This window comes from Diceros bicornis, chromosome 3, assembly GCF_020826845.1.
Source record: "Diceros bicornis minor isolate mBicDic1 chromosome 3, mDicBic1.mat.cur, whole genome shotgun sequence".
NCBI classification, from domain to species: Eukaryota; Metazoa; Chordata; class Mammalia; order Perissodactyla; family Rhinocerotidae; genus Diceros; species Diceros bicornis.
In genome coordinates this window covers 32,649,093-32,663,765 of record NC_080742.1, presented here as the reverse complement: position 1 = coordinate 32,663,765, position 14,673 = coordinate 32,649,093, and the positions used below count along the sequence as shown (strand labels likewise).

The 14,673-nt window shown below is 39.6% G+C and overlaps 1 protein-coding gene across 1 annotated transcript in view; it reads right to left on the bottom strand.

Moving 5' to 3' along the window:
• ASB4 (ankyrin repeat and SOCS box containing 4) overlaps window positions 1-14,673 on the bottom strand; it is a 63,200-nt gene that overhangs the window by 6,537 nt on the left and 41,990 nt on the right. The window contains exon 3 of the mRNA XM_058568689.1: window positions 10,693-11,183. Coding sequence (XP_058424672.1) covers window positions 10,693-11,183 — 491 coding nt within the window. The remainder of the gene's footprint in view (window positions 1-10,692; window positions 11,184-14,673) is intronic.

Genomic DNA, 14,673 nt, shown 5'->3' with positions numbered 1-14,673 from the left:
AAGTAAGACCGATCCTCATCTTTAAGACCCTTGGTGTTATAGCACACAGAGTGTTAGGGGCCCAATAAATAACTTACCCGCTTGAGTTTAGAACCCATTAAAAAATGAAATGAAGATGACAAACAATCAGAAAAACCAATTATATATATAATATGTTTAGGGCTTCCTAACACTCTACCCCAAAATTAAATTCACACCCCAAAACTGCAGGCCTCTCTCTGGCAGACAGAGCTTGTTCCTGGAAGCTTACCACCGAGAGGAACCAAGAATTCAAGTATCCTTTAGGCCCAACGTTAAGCAACCTAACTCAGTTCTTCCTCCCAACTCATTAATCTGTTACGTGGAGTAAGAAAAGGTTGGGGAGAGAGGTTGGTGGGAGTTGTATTTTAACAGAATTTTCCTTACAAAAACATGAGACAAAGGAAATGGCAATTCTCCTCTAATATAACACATCAAAATCCAGCTCCAATGGCCCAGAGCCAATGGGAATCAGAAACAACAAAATATGGTGAGATGAAGCAGGGTCATCATAGCAGGGACTGCAGAAAGAAAAAGGGTTTTAAGGATTCTCTGGAGCACAGTTTCAAATCAGGAGCCATGGCCTCAGCTGAGGACTGTGTCAGCCCCAGCAAATAGGCCAACCAGAGGGGGCTCTACTGATTTGAGGTTTGAGTCAATAGTGTGCTGGAAAATGTTCAACAACAGGCACTCTGGAAAAAAACTGTATGTACACTTATACGTATATAAGTTTATTATAAGTTTTGCTAATAAAAAGAACGTGCAGCCCACAATTTACATATAATAAAATATCCAATACTCTTTATCTCCTATTCTGTATAGACAGTTGATTCTCATAGAATGCTTTCACTGATTTTTCTATCAATTTTGTACGGATATTGAGTTGTATTCATAGCCAACCTGTGTCTGCAATTGAAGAGTACACATAGTTCCTATGTAAAAGTTGGTTGATATTTTTATTACGTTAAAGAGTAATTGTTACATAAGTGTGAAACAATGAAGATATATATTGGAACTTCACTCATTCATCAATGAAATGAATGATTTTTTTTGTTGCAACATATAATAGTTTTTGAATATTGGAAGCATATTTCCTGAATTTTTTCTGCTATTCACAATGTAAGAGCTACAGACACCACACACTACACATTTTTAAGTTTAATCTGCATTAGTAACATTCTCTCCATTAATTTCTTAAGTCTAGATGTCAACAAAGCAATAAATCAAGGTCTGATCTGTTGCATTTGCTGATTTCTTTGGTGTAAATACTCCTGTCATGGCCTACTTGAAGCTACTAACATGAGGTCACTGAATGTGTGGTTGGGAAGAGATGTGCAGTAACATCATTATACAGTGTTTCCACCATATAGATATAACAGATGCAAATAACATCAAAAGAATAGATATGCAGAGTAAAATAATTAGTATTTTGAATATTTATTATCTTTATTATCTTTGTTTTTTTAGTATGCTGTATTTGTTGTAGGTCTATATGATTTAATTTTTAAAAATGGTTGTGTTTAACAATCAGCTCAAAAAATTCCTGATAATTTGACAATCAGCTCTTGTGAGCTACTGTGAGCCAATTCCAGCATACAACTGCTTTCAGTTTTCTCCATATTATAGAAGCACAGTCATAAGCCATTGCAGACTGAATGTATACATTGAAGCTCCAAACCCATGAAGGTATCAGAAACATCCTGCCCAGCGGCTGGATCCAGATGAGCACAACATGAATACTTGTTTAATGAGAGGATCCATTCATGTACATATTCAGGGCACAGTGCACAAAGTTGAGCTGCTGACCATGGATTTTTCAGCCAGGTATAAACAAATAAAGAGAAATTCTATATCATCAATCCATAAGGGGGTAAGCAGGTGGGCTGGAGCCAGAAATCCATTGCTGTGGGATCTCTGAAGAATTAGCATTTCTGAGTCTATAGAAAGTGTAACCAGAAGGATTTTCATCTGATACAGGGCTAATGGGGTGGGCAGGTAATTTCCAGGACAATTGGAAAATTGAGGCAAATGGGGCTGCTCTTTTCTCTGCAGCTGAGATGAGGATGGCAGATATGTAGCTCTATGCAAAAGAGGTAGACAAAATGTGAGGCTGACTAATTGCTTTGAACACGCGTTACAAACAACCACTATAGTGTCATAGAATGTTAGGGTTGCAAGGGACTCTAGACATTATCCAATCCCTCTAATTCGGAGGTGAGGAAATTGAAACCCAGAGAAGCTCATAGTAAGAGGAAGCATAGTCTTGGGTCTTCTTCATCTGAGTTTAGTGCTCTTTCAAATATATTCTAATGATCTTATTTTAATCCTTAGGTAATGACCAGTGAAATGAAGGGTTTAAGGACACAAACCCCATTGCATAGATATTTTAAAACAAGAAGCACTCTCTACCATAACTATTTTAGGCTTGATTTTGTTGAAATTACAAAAGAATTCCCTTTTGGATGCAAAGATGTCGCCAGTAATATGAAAATAGCATCCGTCCAGACCTCCATACACATCCTTCTCTAAAGACCTACATATGCATCCTTTCTGAAAGGATGAGCCATGGTGAGAAGTACACTGGTAGCCAGTTGAGTAATCCAAAATAAGGATTTAAATTTAAGAGTTACCAGTACAGGGACGACAGCTGAAATTAACCCCAGGCCTGAATCAAGAATATACTCACACTGGAGTTACAAAAAAACAAAAGCATAAAGGAATCAGAAAGCTTTGCAATGAGGCTTTGCACGCGGCTTAGGCGCCCGCTCAGAAAACCCACCTCTATGCTCTGCATTAATTCGCAGGCCACGCTCACTCTTCCTGGAAGCCACACTGGTGTATTTAAAGATGCAGTGCCCACATACCCAACACGGATAACCTGTCCCTAGGTATTCCTTATCTCCCCCTTCTTGCCGACACTGGGAACACAGAAGAGATGTGGCTAAACGTTTCTCTCCTCTTACAACACATTACCTACTTCCCAACTGAGGTTTCCAGATTTAGCTAATAATAATAATAATAATAATACAAGTTGCCATGTAAATTTGAATTTCAGATAGACAAATTTTCTAATATAAGTATGTCCCAAATATTGCATGGGACATATTTATGCTAAAAATTACTTACAATTTGTCTGAAATTCAGATTTAACCGAGCATCCTGTATTTTATCCAGCAACCCTATTCCCAGCCCCTATTCAGAAACAGTTCAAACTAAGCCACGGATACAGGAATGTAATTCATTCATAGTTTAGGAGCCTCATTTCACACATTTGGTACTTCAATTTGTACCTGGCATGCTCCCATATATCACAGGGAGATAACTTCTTACCTTTCATTAGTGTAAAAAAAAAAGTCAAGTACTTCTTAACCTGTGGTCTTTAGATGCACAGAGTCCAAGGCTCCCACTGCTGTAATTAGGTTTTGCTGACACTGACTACTAAGTTTTCTGCTGACAGAAGATGGTTCTCACAGCATGAAAGGCTCCTTTTAGCCTGACAGCCTCCCAGCTCTCTTCACTGGCACGTGGGGCTTCTTCCAGAACTAAGACAGCTGGACACACCTTCTTCAGGCCTCAGTAATTATTTCACAAGGCAATAACAAAAAAAAAGACCCTTAAGAGACAGCAAACTCTAAATCACCACTATGTGCTGACTACCAGGAACCTTGACCATCACACAAGAAAGGACTGGTATGGGTCTAGAAGGGAGGAGCTTCTGCTTCCTATTTGCCAGCCTGGGAAACAGAAGACGCCCAATGAACGTCACCTTCTGTGAGTCTCTGGTGTCTCTATTCTCCCTTCATGAAAGAACAATTGGACAAAGAAGCTCTTTCTACAGCAGTGGCAGCTGGAGAGACCTTTAGACACTCTCCTTATCATCCGACCTCTAAAGGCATAGATTAAAACACAGATTCAAGATAAATCTCCCTGCCACCTTTCCAACACAAGTGCTACCTGTAAGCCACTTCAGCAGAGAAATTCTAAAGCTACCTCTGCCCTTTCACATTGATATATTTGTGTGCAGAAACGTATTCAATGATCAAAGAGACTGCCTGTATGCTGGGCTTCATATACAGCATTGTTCAATGGCAAAAATCATCCTTACCTTACCTAAACCCTCACACACCTTTCTGTTTCCTAGAAAAATGTCTTTCTTGCCCTACAAGAAAACCCAATCTTGAGTCCCTGGGGTGTCATTTCTTTCTGAATTACGCTGAGAGAAAAAAAAAATCAAATATCCTTTTGTACCCTGAAAAGCAATTGGAGACTCTATAATTCTTTTTCTCCCCCTTATGTAATTTATACATTGGCTTTCAGTGAAATACACCCTCTACAAATTTGCTTTGTGTTTAGAGGACAGCATCTTCAGCTCTGACCTTGTTCCTTATAAATAAGGAAACTGAATTCCCCATCCACAGGAGAGTAAATCACTTTATCTTCTGGATAAATGGGTCAGTCATTTACTTGTCATAAAGATGTCTTTCTCTTTGGAAAGTCCGGCTGTGGATTAGTTGTTCTAAATCACTTTGAAGCATCTGCATAGTAAATTGAATAGTTTTTCTTTAGTTTTCCTTTGGAAGGGCGTCAGTTCTCTTACCCAGTCTGTTATGTAGCAACAAAAACATTTACAATACCAGCTATCTACCAATAGCCAACTCTATCCTAAATCTCTTCAGCATACACCAAACTAGAGGAACTCAGAGAAGCAAAACAGAACTGAATAAGAACATGCTAACCTCGGATAAAGTGTCCCTCGGAACACATCACTGTGTGCCTATTTTACAGGCTGGTGGAGCCACTGACGTAAGGCGACTAAGAGAGACCCCTACAATGGAACAAGAGTACATTTTGGGAGAAGGACAAAAGGAAACAATTCTGTTGAGAGCCATTACTGGGCTCAAGGATTTACATGCCTTACTCACTTACTACTCAGTTCTGAAAAGTTGCTATTTTTACTTTCATTTTTTAGATGAGGAAATTGGGATCCAAGAGATTAAGGGACTTGTTAAAAAATCATACAGCAAGTAAATGGCCAACCCAGAACTCAGACCCATGGTTACCAGGCCTCTGCTCCTAACTTTCCTCACTGTTACCTCTCAGGGAGCTCAAAGGACCTGGGGACCTTTCTCACATTCACAAAGCTTCTTATTGGAGAACAGAAACTCAGTTTAAAGGCCCATTTTCCCTAATCTGGCTCTTACAAGGGAATGAAGAGAAGGTCTTTTAGTTACCTTGGTAGAGACCTGTTTTATCCACAGTCAGTCAGCAGTGAGTTTCAGAATAAAATTCAACATTTAGTCTCTAGGCAATCTCCCATATTATCTCTTCTGGTCGGGAAGGCCCCTGTGAGTAAGCCAAGCCCAGGAACACTGATCTACTGCTCAAAAGATATATAATAATAATAATAATAGTATAGTCCTCACTTGTTTAATGGTTACTATGCACCATGCTAAACACTTCTCAAATATTATCTTGTTTAATTCTCAAAACAACTTTATGAGAAGGCTATTATTATTCATGGATAAAGTGGTGAGGTATGTTTCTCTGGCACCTCCAAGCCCTTTGTCCCTCTCCATTCTTTTCTCCGGAAGAAAGGTGGGCTTAGAGCATAAATATACACAAAATTATGCCTCCTGAAGTAAGCTGTATTAGAAAGAGATCGATTGTCTTCTAGAGATTCCACTAGGAAGAATGGCCAGACCCTAGTGAGATGTGGGTGGAGAAAAAAGATGTACGTAGAACAAAGGAAAGATATTTATAGATGTAGGAAGAGAATTGGGGGGGGTGGGGATTGAGGTGGAGGCTGCAAGGACTGAAAGTGACTCAAGAGAAAGAGTAAAGAAATGTTTGGCACCATCCTTTGGGCTCTGAGTATATTTGTAATGCGCTATGAGTGAGATTTATTTCCTTCTAGTGAAAGACTCCCTCTGCATATTATTGCCAAGGCATAAGTGCAGGGTATATGCATTTCACAGGGGAGGAAACTGAGGATCTGGAAGTAAGTCATTTATTCAAAATCACACTTTTAGGTAAGTGGCAGGACCCAAATTTGTTTGACCCCAAAGTCCATGCTTCTTTATTTCTGACATGAAGAGCATGGCTAAGTCTAGAATGAGTGAGTTATGGGTGACAAAGCAGAGAAAAATTAAAAACAGGAATAATTTCATATGTAATTTAAAATACTGGATTGTATACTCACTGTAGAGGTTGTTAATATTTGTTGTTTCACCAAATCCAGATACCAGTGTATCATCTAGAAAATGGATGCAACCTAAGCAGTAGATATTCATAGCTACTAGCTATGGATCACTTTACTTTTAACAAAAGTTGCTGAATTGTTCATAGGCTTTAATCATTTGAATTTATTTCTGAAGTTGCAGTATATATAACATTTCAGGTATGAAAATATTCCTTGAGTCCAACCTCAACATGAAAAAGTATTTAAAAATTCAAAGGTCTACTGACCAACAAGGAAATTGCAAGGAAGGCGAGAAATTCACAACTGAGGTCAAACAGGAACCTTCAACAGTACATTTCACAGAATATTTTCTCAGGTCATTTATGTAGCAGTCATTCCTTAAAATTTATAGAGAAAATATAAGGTTAAATATTGTCGTAATTCCTGACCTTTTCAGATAAACTTCGACCAAGATCCAGAGGCAAAAACAATTAGTAGCTAAAAATTTGGGAGAAATGTAAAATTTGGTCTGAGAAAAAAGAGAAGCCCTAAGTACAAACTGATACAAAGATGTAAAAATTTATTAGGATGTTTATGAGCTCTTCCAGGTCAGAAATGAGAAGCAGAGAACTAGCTTAGATAACTAACAGAAAAGAAAATAATAAGTGGAAGGGAGGGGGTGTTCCAACATCTAAGGGAGACCTAAGCATGAGGGTGCTGTAGAATCTGCCTTCGTGGAGATTTGCAAATAAGACAAGAGCACTATTTCTGCCTAGAGCCTTGAGAATTAAATCAAAAGACCTCTTCAGGTCTTTTCTTGTCTGGTGTTCCTTTAGGTTTAATTACATTTCCTGGGTAATACCAGAAAATAATAGAAACTACAAAATCTAAGACCTTAGGGTCTGGAGTCAAACAGACCCCACTCTGAACCAAACATATGACTACTAACCTTTAATGCCTTGGGTCACCCAGCAATCCTGTTATATTTCCTAAGTCCACTCATTCCCCAAGGTAAACATTTCACACCTTCTCTTTTGCCCTCAAGTCTTCAAATCTCCTCTCTGTCCACTTCTCATTCTTCACTGAGAAAATAGAAACAATCATAAGAGAACTTCTACAAACTCCTACCAACACATCTACCAACATCCCTGCATCTGTAAACACAGGGGTTGCCTTCCCTCCTGTTACGACAGATGAACTATCTGTGCTACTAAGATCCACACCTCCAGTTGTGCACTAGATCCCATCCTCTGTCTTCAAATCAAGATGTTGCTCCAGTAATCACCTGCATCAAATTTTCTCCCTTTCCTGGAACATTCCCATCAGCCAATAACATGCTGTAACATCAGCCATCATTCTCTTCCCGCCACTCTTCCATTTGAAGAAAATATCTCTAAATCTGTCAATGTCTTCACGTCTTTTTCTCCCTTTTCCTTTGAACCCGCTTCAATCAACCTTTTCTCACCACTATTCCATCAAAAGAACTCTCGTTAAGGTCCTCAATAAAATTCATCTTGTCTAGTCCAGTGGTAACTTCTTAGCCCTCATCTTATATGAATTGTCACCTATATTTGACCCAGTTGATTTCATCTTCCTTTCTCATGTTCTCTCTTGGGTTCCAGGAAAACATTCTATTTTGATTTTTCTCCTTTCTCAAGGTCTCTCTACAGTTTCCTCCACTGATTCCTTTCCATCTCGCCAACCTCTAGGTGGAGTACCCCATGGCCCTGTCCTCTGGCCACTTCTCTTCTCTCTCTACACTGATGCTTTGGTTGATCTCATCTGGTCTCATGGCTTTCTATACCATATTCATGATGAAGGCTCCCAAATTTGTTTCTCTGGCCATGATCTTTCCCTGAACACCAGATTCATATATCAAACCGCCTACTTGATATCTCTACCTGGATGATAGATAAGTAGGCATCCCAAGCATGGCAGAACCCCTGATCTTCCCTTCTAAGTCAGCTCCTCCTGCATTGTTCCCATTTCAGAAAATGGCCCCTTGATTTTTTCCTTTCCTTGGGCAAAAATCCTTGAAGTTATCCTTGACTCCTCTCTTCATCTCACAGCCCATAAATGATCCATCAGCAAAACTCTGTGACTCCTTCTCAGATCATGCCCCAAATCTGACCACTTCTCATCACCTTCACCATTTCCACTGTGGGTCTAACCCACCTTCATCTTTTATCTAGATTACTGCAATGCGTTTGCCCCCCTAGATTTATTCTCCAAAAGGCAGTCAAAAGGATCCTTTTGGAATGTAAATCAGACAGATTTTCCAACTTGAAATCCTTCTGTGACTTCCTCTCTCATTCAGAGTAAAAAACCAAGGACACACCATGGCCTATGAGGCCATATGCATATGGTCTGCAAACCACCCTCATACATACCTCTCTGACTTCTCTTCCTCCTTGCTCACTCTACTTCAGCCACTCTGGCTTCTTTGCTCCTCCTCAAACATGCTGAGCTCTCTCCTACCTCAGGATCCTTGTACCTGCTTCTCTTTATGCCTGGAATGCTGTTCCCCGCATCCCAGGTATTCACATGACTTGCTCCTTCAAGTCCTTATCTTCTTTAATTGGCCTTTCTAAAATAGCACATACACAAACAGCAACAACAAAAAGGCATTCTCTTACTTTCTTTACCTTGCTTTACTTTTCTTCATAGCACTTACCATATCAGAGTATATATTTGTTTGTTATTTTGTTTTTTTCCTGTCTCCCACTAGAAAGTGTGTTCCATGAAGGCCTTTTTTTTTGGTTTACTGCTCTATCTCCAGCTCCTAGAACAGTGCCTGGCACATAACAGGTGCGTAGTAAATATTTGTTAAATAAGCAAATGAGTGAACTTGACCGCTAACTCTGTGTGACTTTAGGAAAATATCTTAATGCTATTACCTGTTAAATGAGGATAATGCCAGTGCCTCCCTCAGAGGTTATTATAAAAATAAAATGAAATAATCTGTATAAAGCCTACTTAAAACTCAACAAAGGACACTATTGTAACATTTGATTTATTATCCTATTCCTCCTCATCATAATCATTTGGAATTCTCTACAAAAATTGTATAAAGTTCCAGGACATAATGAGTTTTACATATAATTTTAAGGGGAAAAAAATGACAGTCTTCTATTAAGACACTGACAATCAAGAGAAAATCTCTCGCTGAGATCACAGGAATCACTGAACTCGTCATTTATACATCAGAACATTCTCTGGGTTGTCCATCTGGAATTTGCCCTGACTGACTACACTCCCCCTAAATTCTTTAGTGGAATTCTTCTTCCACCTAACTCATACTGCAGGATTTCCAACAAGTCCCTGACATTTTACCAAGGTAGGGTGTAGAACTTGGCTGGAATTCAGTAAAACTGCTGTCCACTAGCTTTTTGTGGCCCAACATTAGTTAGCTGGTTTATATGTGAAACTCTTCTGCTTCTTGTTAATTACTTTTTTAGAATGAATGGGATCCTAGGTACGGTGTCACTTGATTTCTCTATTTTAATGAGAAATACATTATGCTTTCCAAATTAATTATCGTCATCAACCTAATGCAAACTCTCTTCCATGTGCCTATAGCTCCCGTTATTCCTCTACCATGTCATTTACCATGTTTGTCTCTCGCACTAGATTCTAAGCTACTGCAGGGTAGGGACCATGTCTTAGTCATATCAGTATTGTTAGCCTCTGGTCCCTGCTAGCCCATAGAGATTACCTATAAATATTGTTAAAAATAAAGGCTGTGCAGTGTGATAGTCCAAGAACGGACACTAGGACCAAATGACCTAAGGCTGATGCCTGGCATGGCCACTGTGTGAGATCAGGCAAGTTACTTAGCTACTTGTGCCTCAGTTTCCTCCTTTGTAGAATAAGGATAATAATATTTACCTCTTAGGATTGTGATAAGAATTAAGTGAATTTAATTAAGAAATGTAAAATGCCTATAACAGTGTGCTTAATAAATATAATTCATTATATATAATAAATAGAATTATGAGTACTTAATAAATGTTAGCTTTCATTAAACTGGAAAACTCAGTGGCCCTTTCATGTCTTCAAACTAACTAATTCCAAAGTAGGCTTAGTTATCTTTAGATAAGACATTCTGCTTAAGAGGTGGCAAGTGCACACCTGTCTGACACCATTCATCTCTCCTGCAAACTTAAAGTGGCCTTCTGATCTTCTTCAACTCAGTCCCTCAGGAAGCCACTATCAGTTCATTGGTGTTTACACAAGTCAAGGATAATTATCTGCCACTATTGTTCTCCTGCCTCCCTCTCAGCGCCAGATTTCAAACAAACTGGGACCAGGACGAGAGAGCTAGGGTTTATATGTAAATAGAAGGTCAGATAGAGGATCCGAGGCAATTAGCCAGAAGACTCAAGCCTCAAACAAGCTTGAGTTATTTGGAGATTTCAGACCAAGCCACCCCTTAAGTCTCCATTACCCTGCCGACTACTCAGTTCTGCGCTTGGCACCCATGGAAACAGCCTCACCTTATGGAACTGGGGAGGGTATATTCGGGCAGCCCCATGGTTCAACAGTAGTTGGTAGCAGATCTCGGGCTGGGCGGCAGGTCGCACGTTGGTGACCTTCAGCACGTACTGGATGGCAGCACAGCCATTGATATCCATGAGATTGGCTTCGGCACCAGCTTCGAGCATCATGTGCATGAGCACGTGGTCACAGTTCCAGGCTGCCTTGTGGAGTGGAGATTTAAAGTCGTCATCCCGGGCGTTGACCTCGGCGTTGTAGTCGAGCAGCATGCGGCAGACGAGGTGGTGGTCCCCGCTGTACTCCTGCTCTTTAAAGCGGAGGGCCCAGTAGGTTGCAATAGCCAATGGGGTCTCCATGTGGGCGTTCACACTGTCCACTACGGCCCCGTGCTCCACGTAGAAGGCCACCAGCTCTGCGAGACCGAAGTGCGCTGCCGTGTGCAAGGGCGTCTCCTCATCCTGATTGTTGGTCTTCATGTTCACGTTCGCCCCTAAAAGGGAGATGGAGGAAGACAATTATTTAAACATATTTTGCCATTATGCTCAGGGTTCATTAAACAGGACTTTTCTCACTGCCTCCCTTTTAACCTCTAACTGCCATACACTATCCATATTTCCCAAGTTCCATTTCTGGCGCCCATGGCAGCTGCTCTTTTGAGACAACAGTGCCATCTCCTGGACAACCAGCAAACGCACCGGGTCCGGGCGGGGAGGGGGTGGTGGGAGTTGGGGGAAGAACAAAGGATTTCCGCGTAAGGCTGGAGCGTTGTTTGGTGAGTTTTAGTTCTTACTCCCAGGTGGATTTGGAAATACAGTGATTCCCATAACTAAATAGTTTTTATCAATAAAATAGCAAATATTGAAAATGAAGGTTATAGCGCAACCTTTGGAGCTCATACAAGTGGATTTAAAAATTATCACTTTCTTTGAACGTTTCACAAAATTATGTTTTTCTTCTCTTTCAAAGCAGGAAAACCTGAAAGTTTAGTCCAAGCAAACTTGAGTGGTGTGGAAATTTCCCAGTCTGACTGAAAACTGACGGTAATAGAGCCGCCTAAGTCAATGAGGCTTCCTTGGAACACCACTGAAGAAAAAACAAAAATCCCAAACACTTTGACCACCAAACTAGCCTAAAGGTCATATTTTGCATTGAACGGGTTAGAAGTTGGTCATTGAAAGAAAGACAATGATTTAGAGACTGTAACATATTTGATTTAAGCTTGACAACTGTTGTTAGGAATCCAAATTCTTTGTCCTTGGAAATCTCCTTAGAAATCATTTAACCGGACCCACTTATCTAACAGACCAGGAAACAAGTGAATTTTACTTTTCCAACAGGGCATGTTAAGTACTAGAACCATCAACTTGAGAAGCTGAAATTTTCCTTCTCTGCCTAATTTAAGGGGGTGAACCAAATGACCCACAGGGAGCCGACTCTATAATCAATTCTACTGGAAATTTTGTATCTACTTCAAGGATAAATCTGGAAAGACTTTTATTATTATGCCAGCAATTTATATTTGTTAAGCACTTACCATGTGCAACATTCTGAGCTAAATACTTTTCGTATATTGCCTCATTGAATCTTCCTAGCAGTAGCTAGAAAGTGTCTGAGGAGTGGCTTCCTAGCGTACCTAGTAGTAGCATCGAATCACGTTTGCAGTAGGTGCAATTTTTATCCTAATTTTACAGATGAAGAAATTTGTATTTAGAGAGGCTAATAACTACACCAAGCTAAGAAGCGATAGACCAGAGACTTGAAAGCAGACAGCCTGGCTTCAAAATTTCCTACCACTGTGCTATTCTACCTCATTATTTTTCTAGAAGAAAATTTTTCTGTGCTTTGCTCTCTTTTGGTATTTGAAATCATGAAAGCAGTAGCGAAATCACGTTGCGTTTTGTTAATTTAAAGAAATCTGTTCTCCATGTATTGCCTCTTTATGCCCTCTTTTATGGCGTCCTCTGATCCTATGGAACATATTGGAGAAAGGCAATACCCTTACAAGCATGCTCAGAACCCTATACAAAATCAACGCCCCAGTGAGGTTTCCGAGAGCGTATTGCTGTGTAGACTCTGAAAGTGTACGCCTAACTTGCAGAAAGGAGAATTAAAACCAAAGATCATCTTTCACGGAGCAATCTGTGTTCATCAGCATTCTGCCCCAGAGAAGTTCTGGGTCAGGTCTCCTTTCAGGTCAGCCCTTCTTCGCTCTGGTGTGAAATGGAATGAATAAGAATGTCTTCCCAGAAGCTACATGCAGGGTCACTTCATACGCTGGAGAATTTCCAGTAAGGAAGGGAATCAAAGGGTCAGGATGAAAATTTTACAGGCCAACTTGGAACAAACCACATCCTTTATTTTTTAATGTACTCGGACATTTACAATTGATCTTTGACCTCGTGGTACAACTAGATATGCCAAGTAGTTTCCTTTTCTGAATAGAAGATCCTTATTTTTATAGGTGAGTGGTGACTTTGAGTGTAACTTTTCCAGGGAATCTATAAAGTAGGATGATTTAACTACTTTTTAATTTTAGGTTTTATGATTTATTCAAGAAATTAGAGGCCATAAACATAAATTCTTGGGAACTTTTAAAAAATATTTTTGATGCAAAAATATAATGTATTAGTTTCCTAGAGCTGCCAGAACAAAGAACCACAAACTAGGTGGCTTAAAACAGCAGAAATTTATTCACAGTTCTGGAGACTGGAAGTCCAAAATTAAGGTGTCAGCAGGGTTGGCTCCTTCTGAAGCCTTTGAAGGAGAAGCTGTCTCATGCCTCTCTCCTAGCTTCTGGTGATGGCCGGCAATCCTTGATGTTCGTTGGCTTGTAGATGTATCACTCCAAGTTCTGCCTCCATCTTTATGTGGCATCCTCTCTGTGTCTCTGTGTCTTCACATGACTGTCTTCTTATAAGGACACTAGTCATACTGCAATAGGGGCCCACCCTGCTCCTACTCATCTTAACTAATTACATCTGCAACAACTCTATTTCCAAACAAGGTCAAATGCTGAAGTATTGGGGATTAGGACCTCAACATATCTTCTTTTTTTTTTTGGGGGGGGGGTACAATTCAATCCATAACATATAACATGCATTATATAAGATGTGCAAATACACATGTGCAGTTTAAAAAATATTGTAAAGCCATCACTCATGTAATCATATTCCAGGTCAAGAAATCAAACACTCCCCAACCCAGAGAAGCTCTCCACGTTCCTATGTATCCTTCCCCATCACAACTCCTCCATTCCACCAGAGGTAATTATTACCCTGACTATTATGATAATCATGTCCTTGTATTTCTTTATAGTTTTACCACCTTTGTATATATCTCTAAACAAAATAGTTTAGTTTCATTTATGTTTGAACTTTTTATAAATGGAATAATAAACACATCTTCTTTTATGACTTGCTTCTTTCACTCAACATTATGTTTGTGAAAATAATCTATGTTGTGATGTTTAGCTCTCATTTGTTCATTTTATTGTGTTCTGTCTCACAGCACATGTAATCCACAATTCAACCATCCTACTGGTGATGGACATTTCCAGTTTCAGGCTATTCCAAACACTGCTGCCATGAGCCTTCTCGTCCATTCTGGTATCCTGGTGCTCATGTGCAGCGGTCTCTCTGGGTTCTATACCTATGAGTGGAATTGCTGGGTCATTGGGTATGTATATCTTCAGCTTCATTAGATAGTGTCAGACAGATGTTGAACCAGTTTACACTCTCATCAGCCATGCATGAGGGTTCATGTTATGCCACAGTCTCATCAACATTTGCTAATTTTAGGCTACTTAATTTTAGCCAGTCTGGTGGATACATAGGGATATCTCATTGTGTTTGAATGCTGTTTCTCTAATTAATAATTAGGTTAGACAAATTTTAATATTTTTATTGACCAACATTGCCTTTTATTTACTATTATAAGCATTTCCATGTTGTTATATAATCATTTTAAATATCATTTAAAAA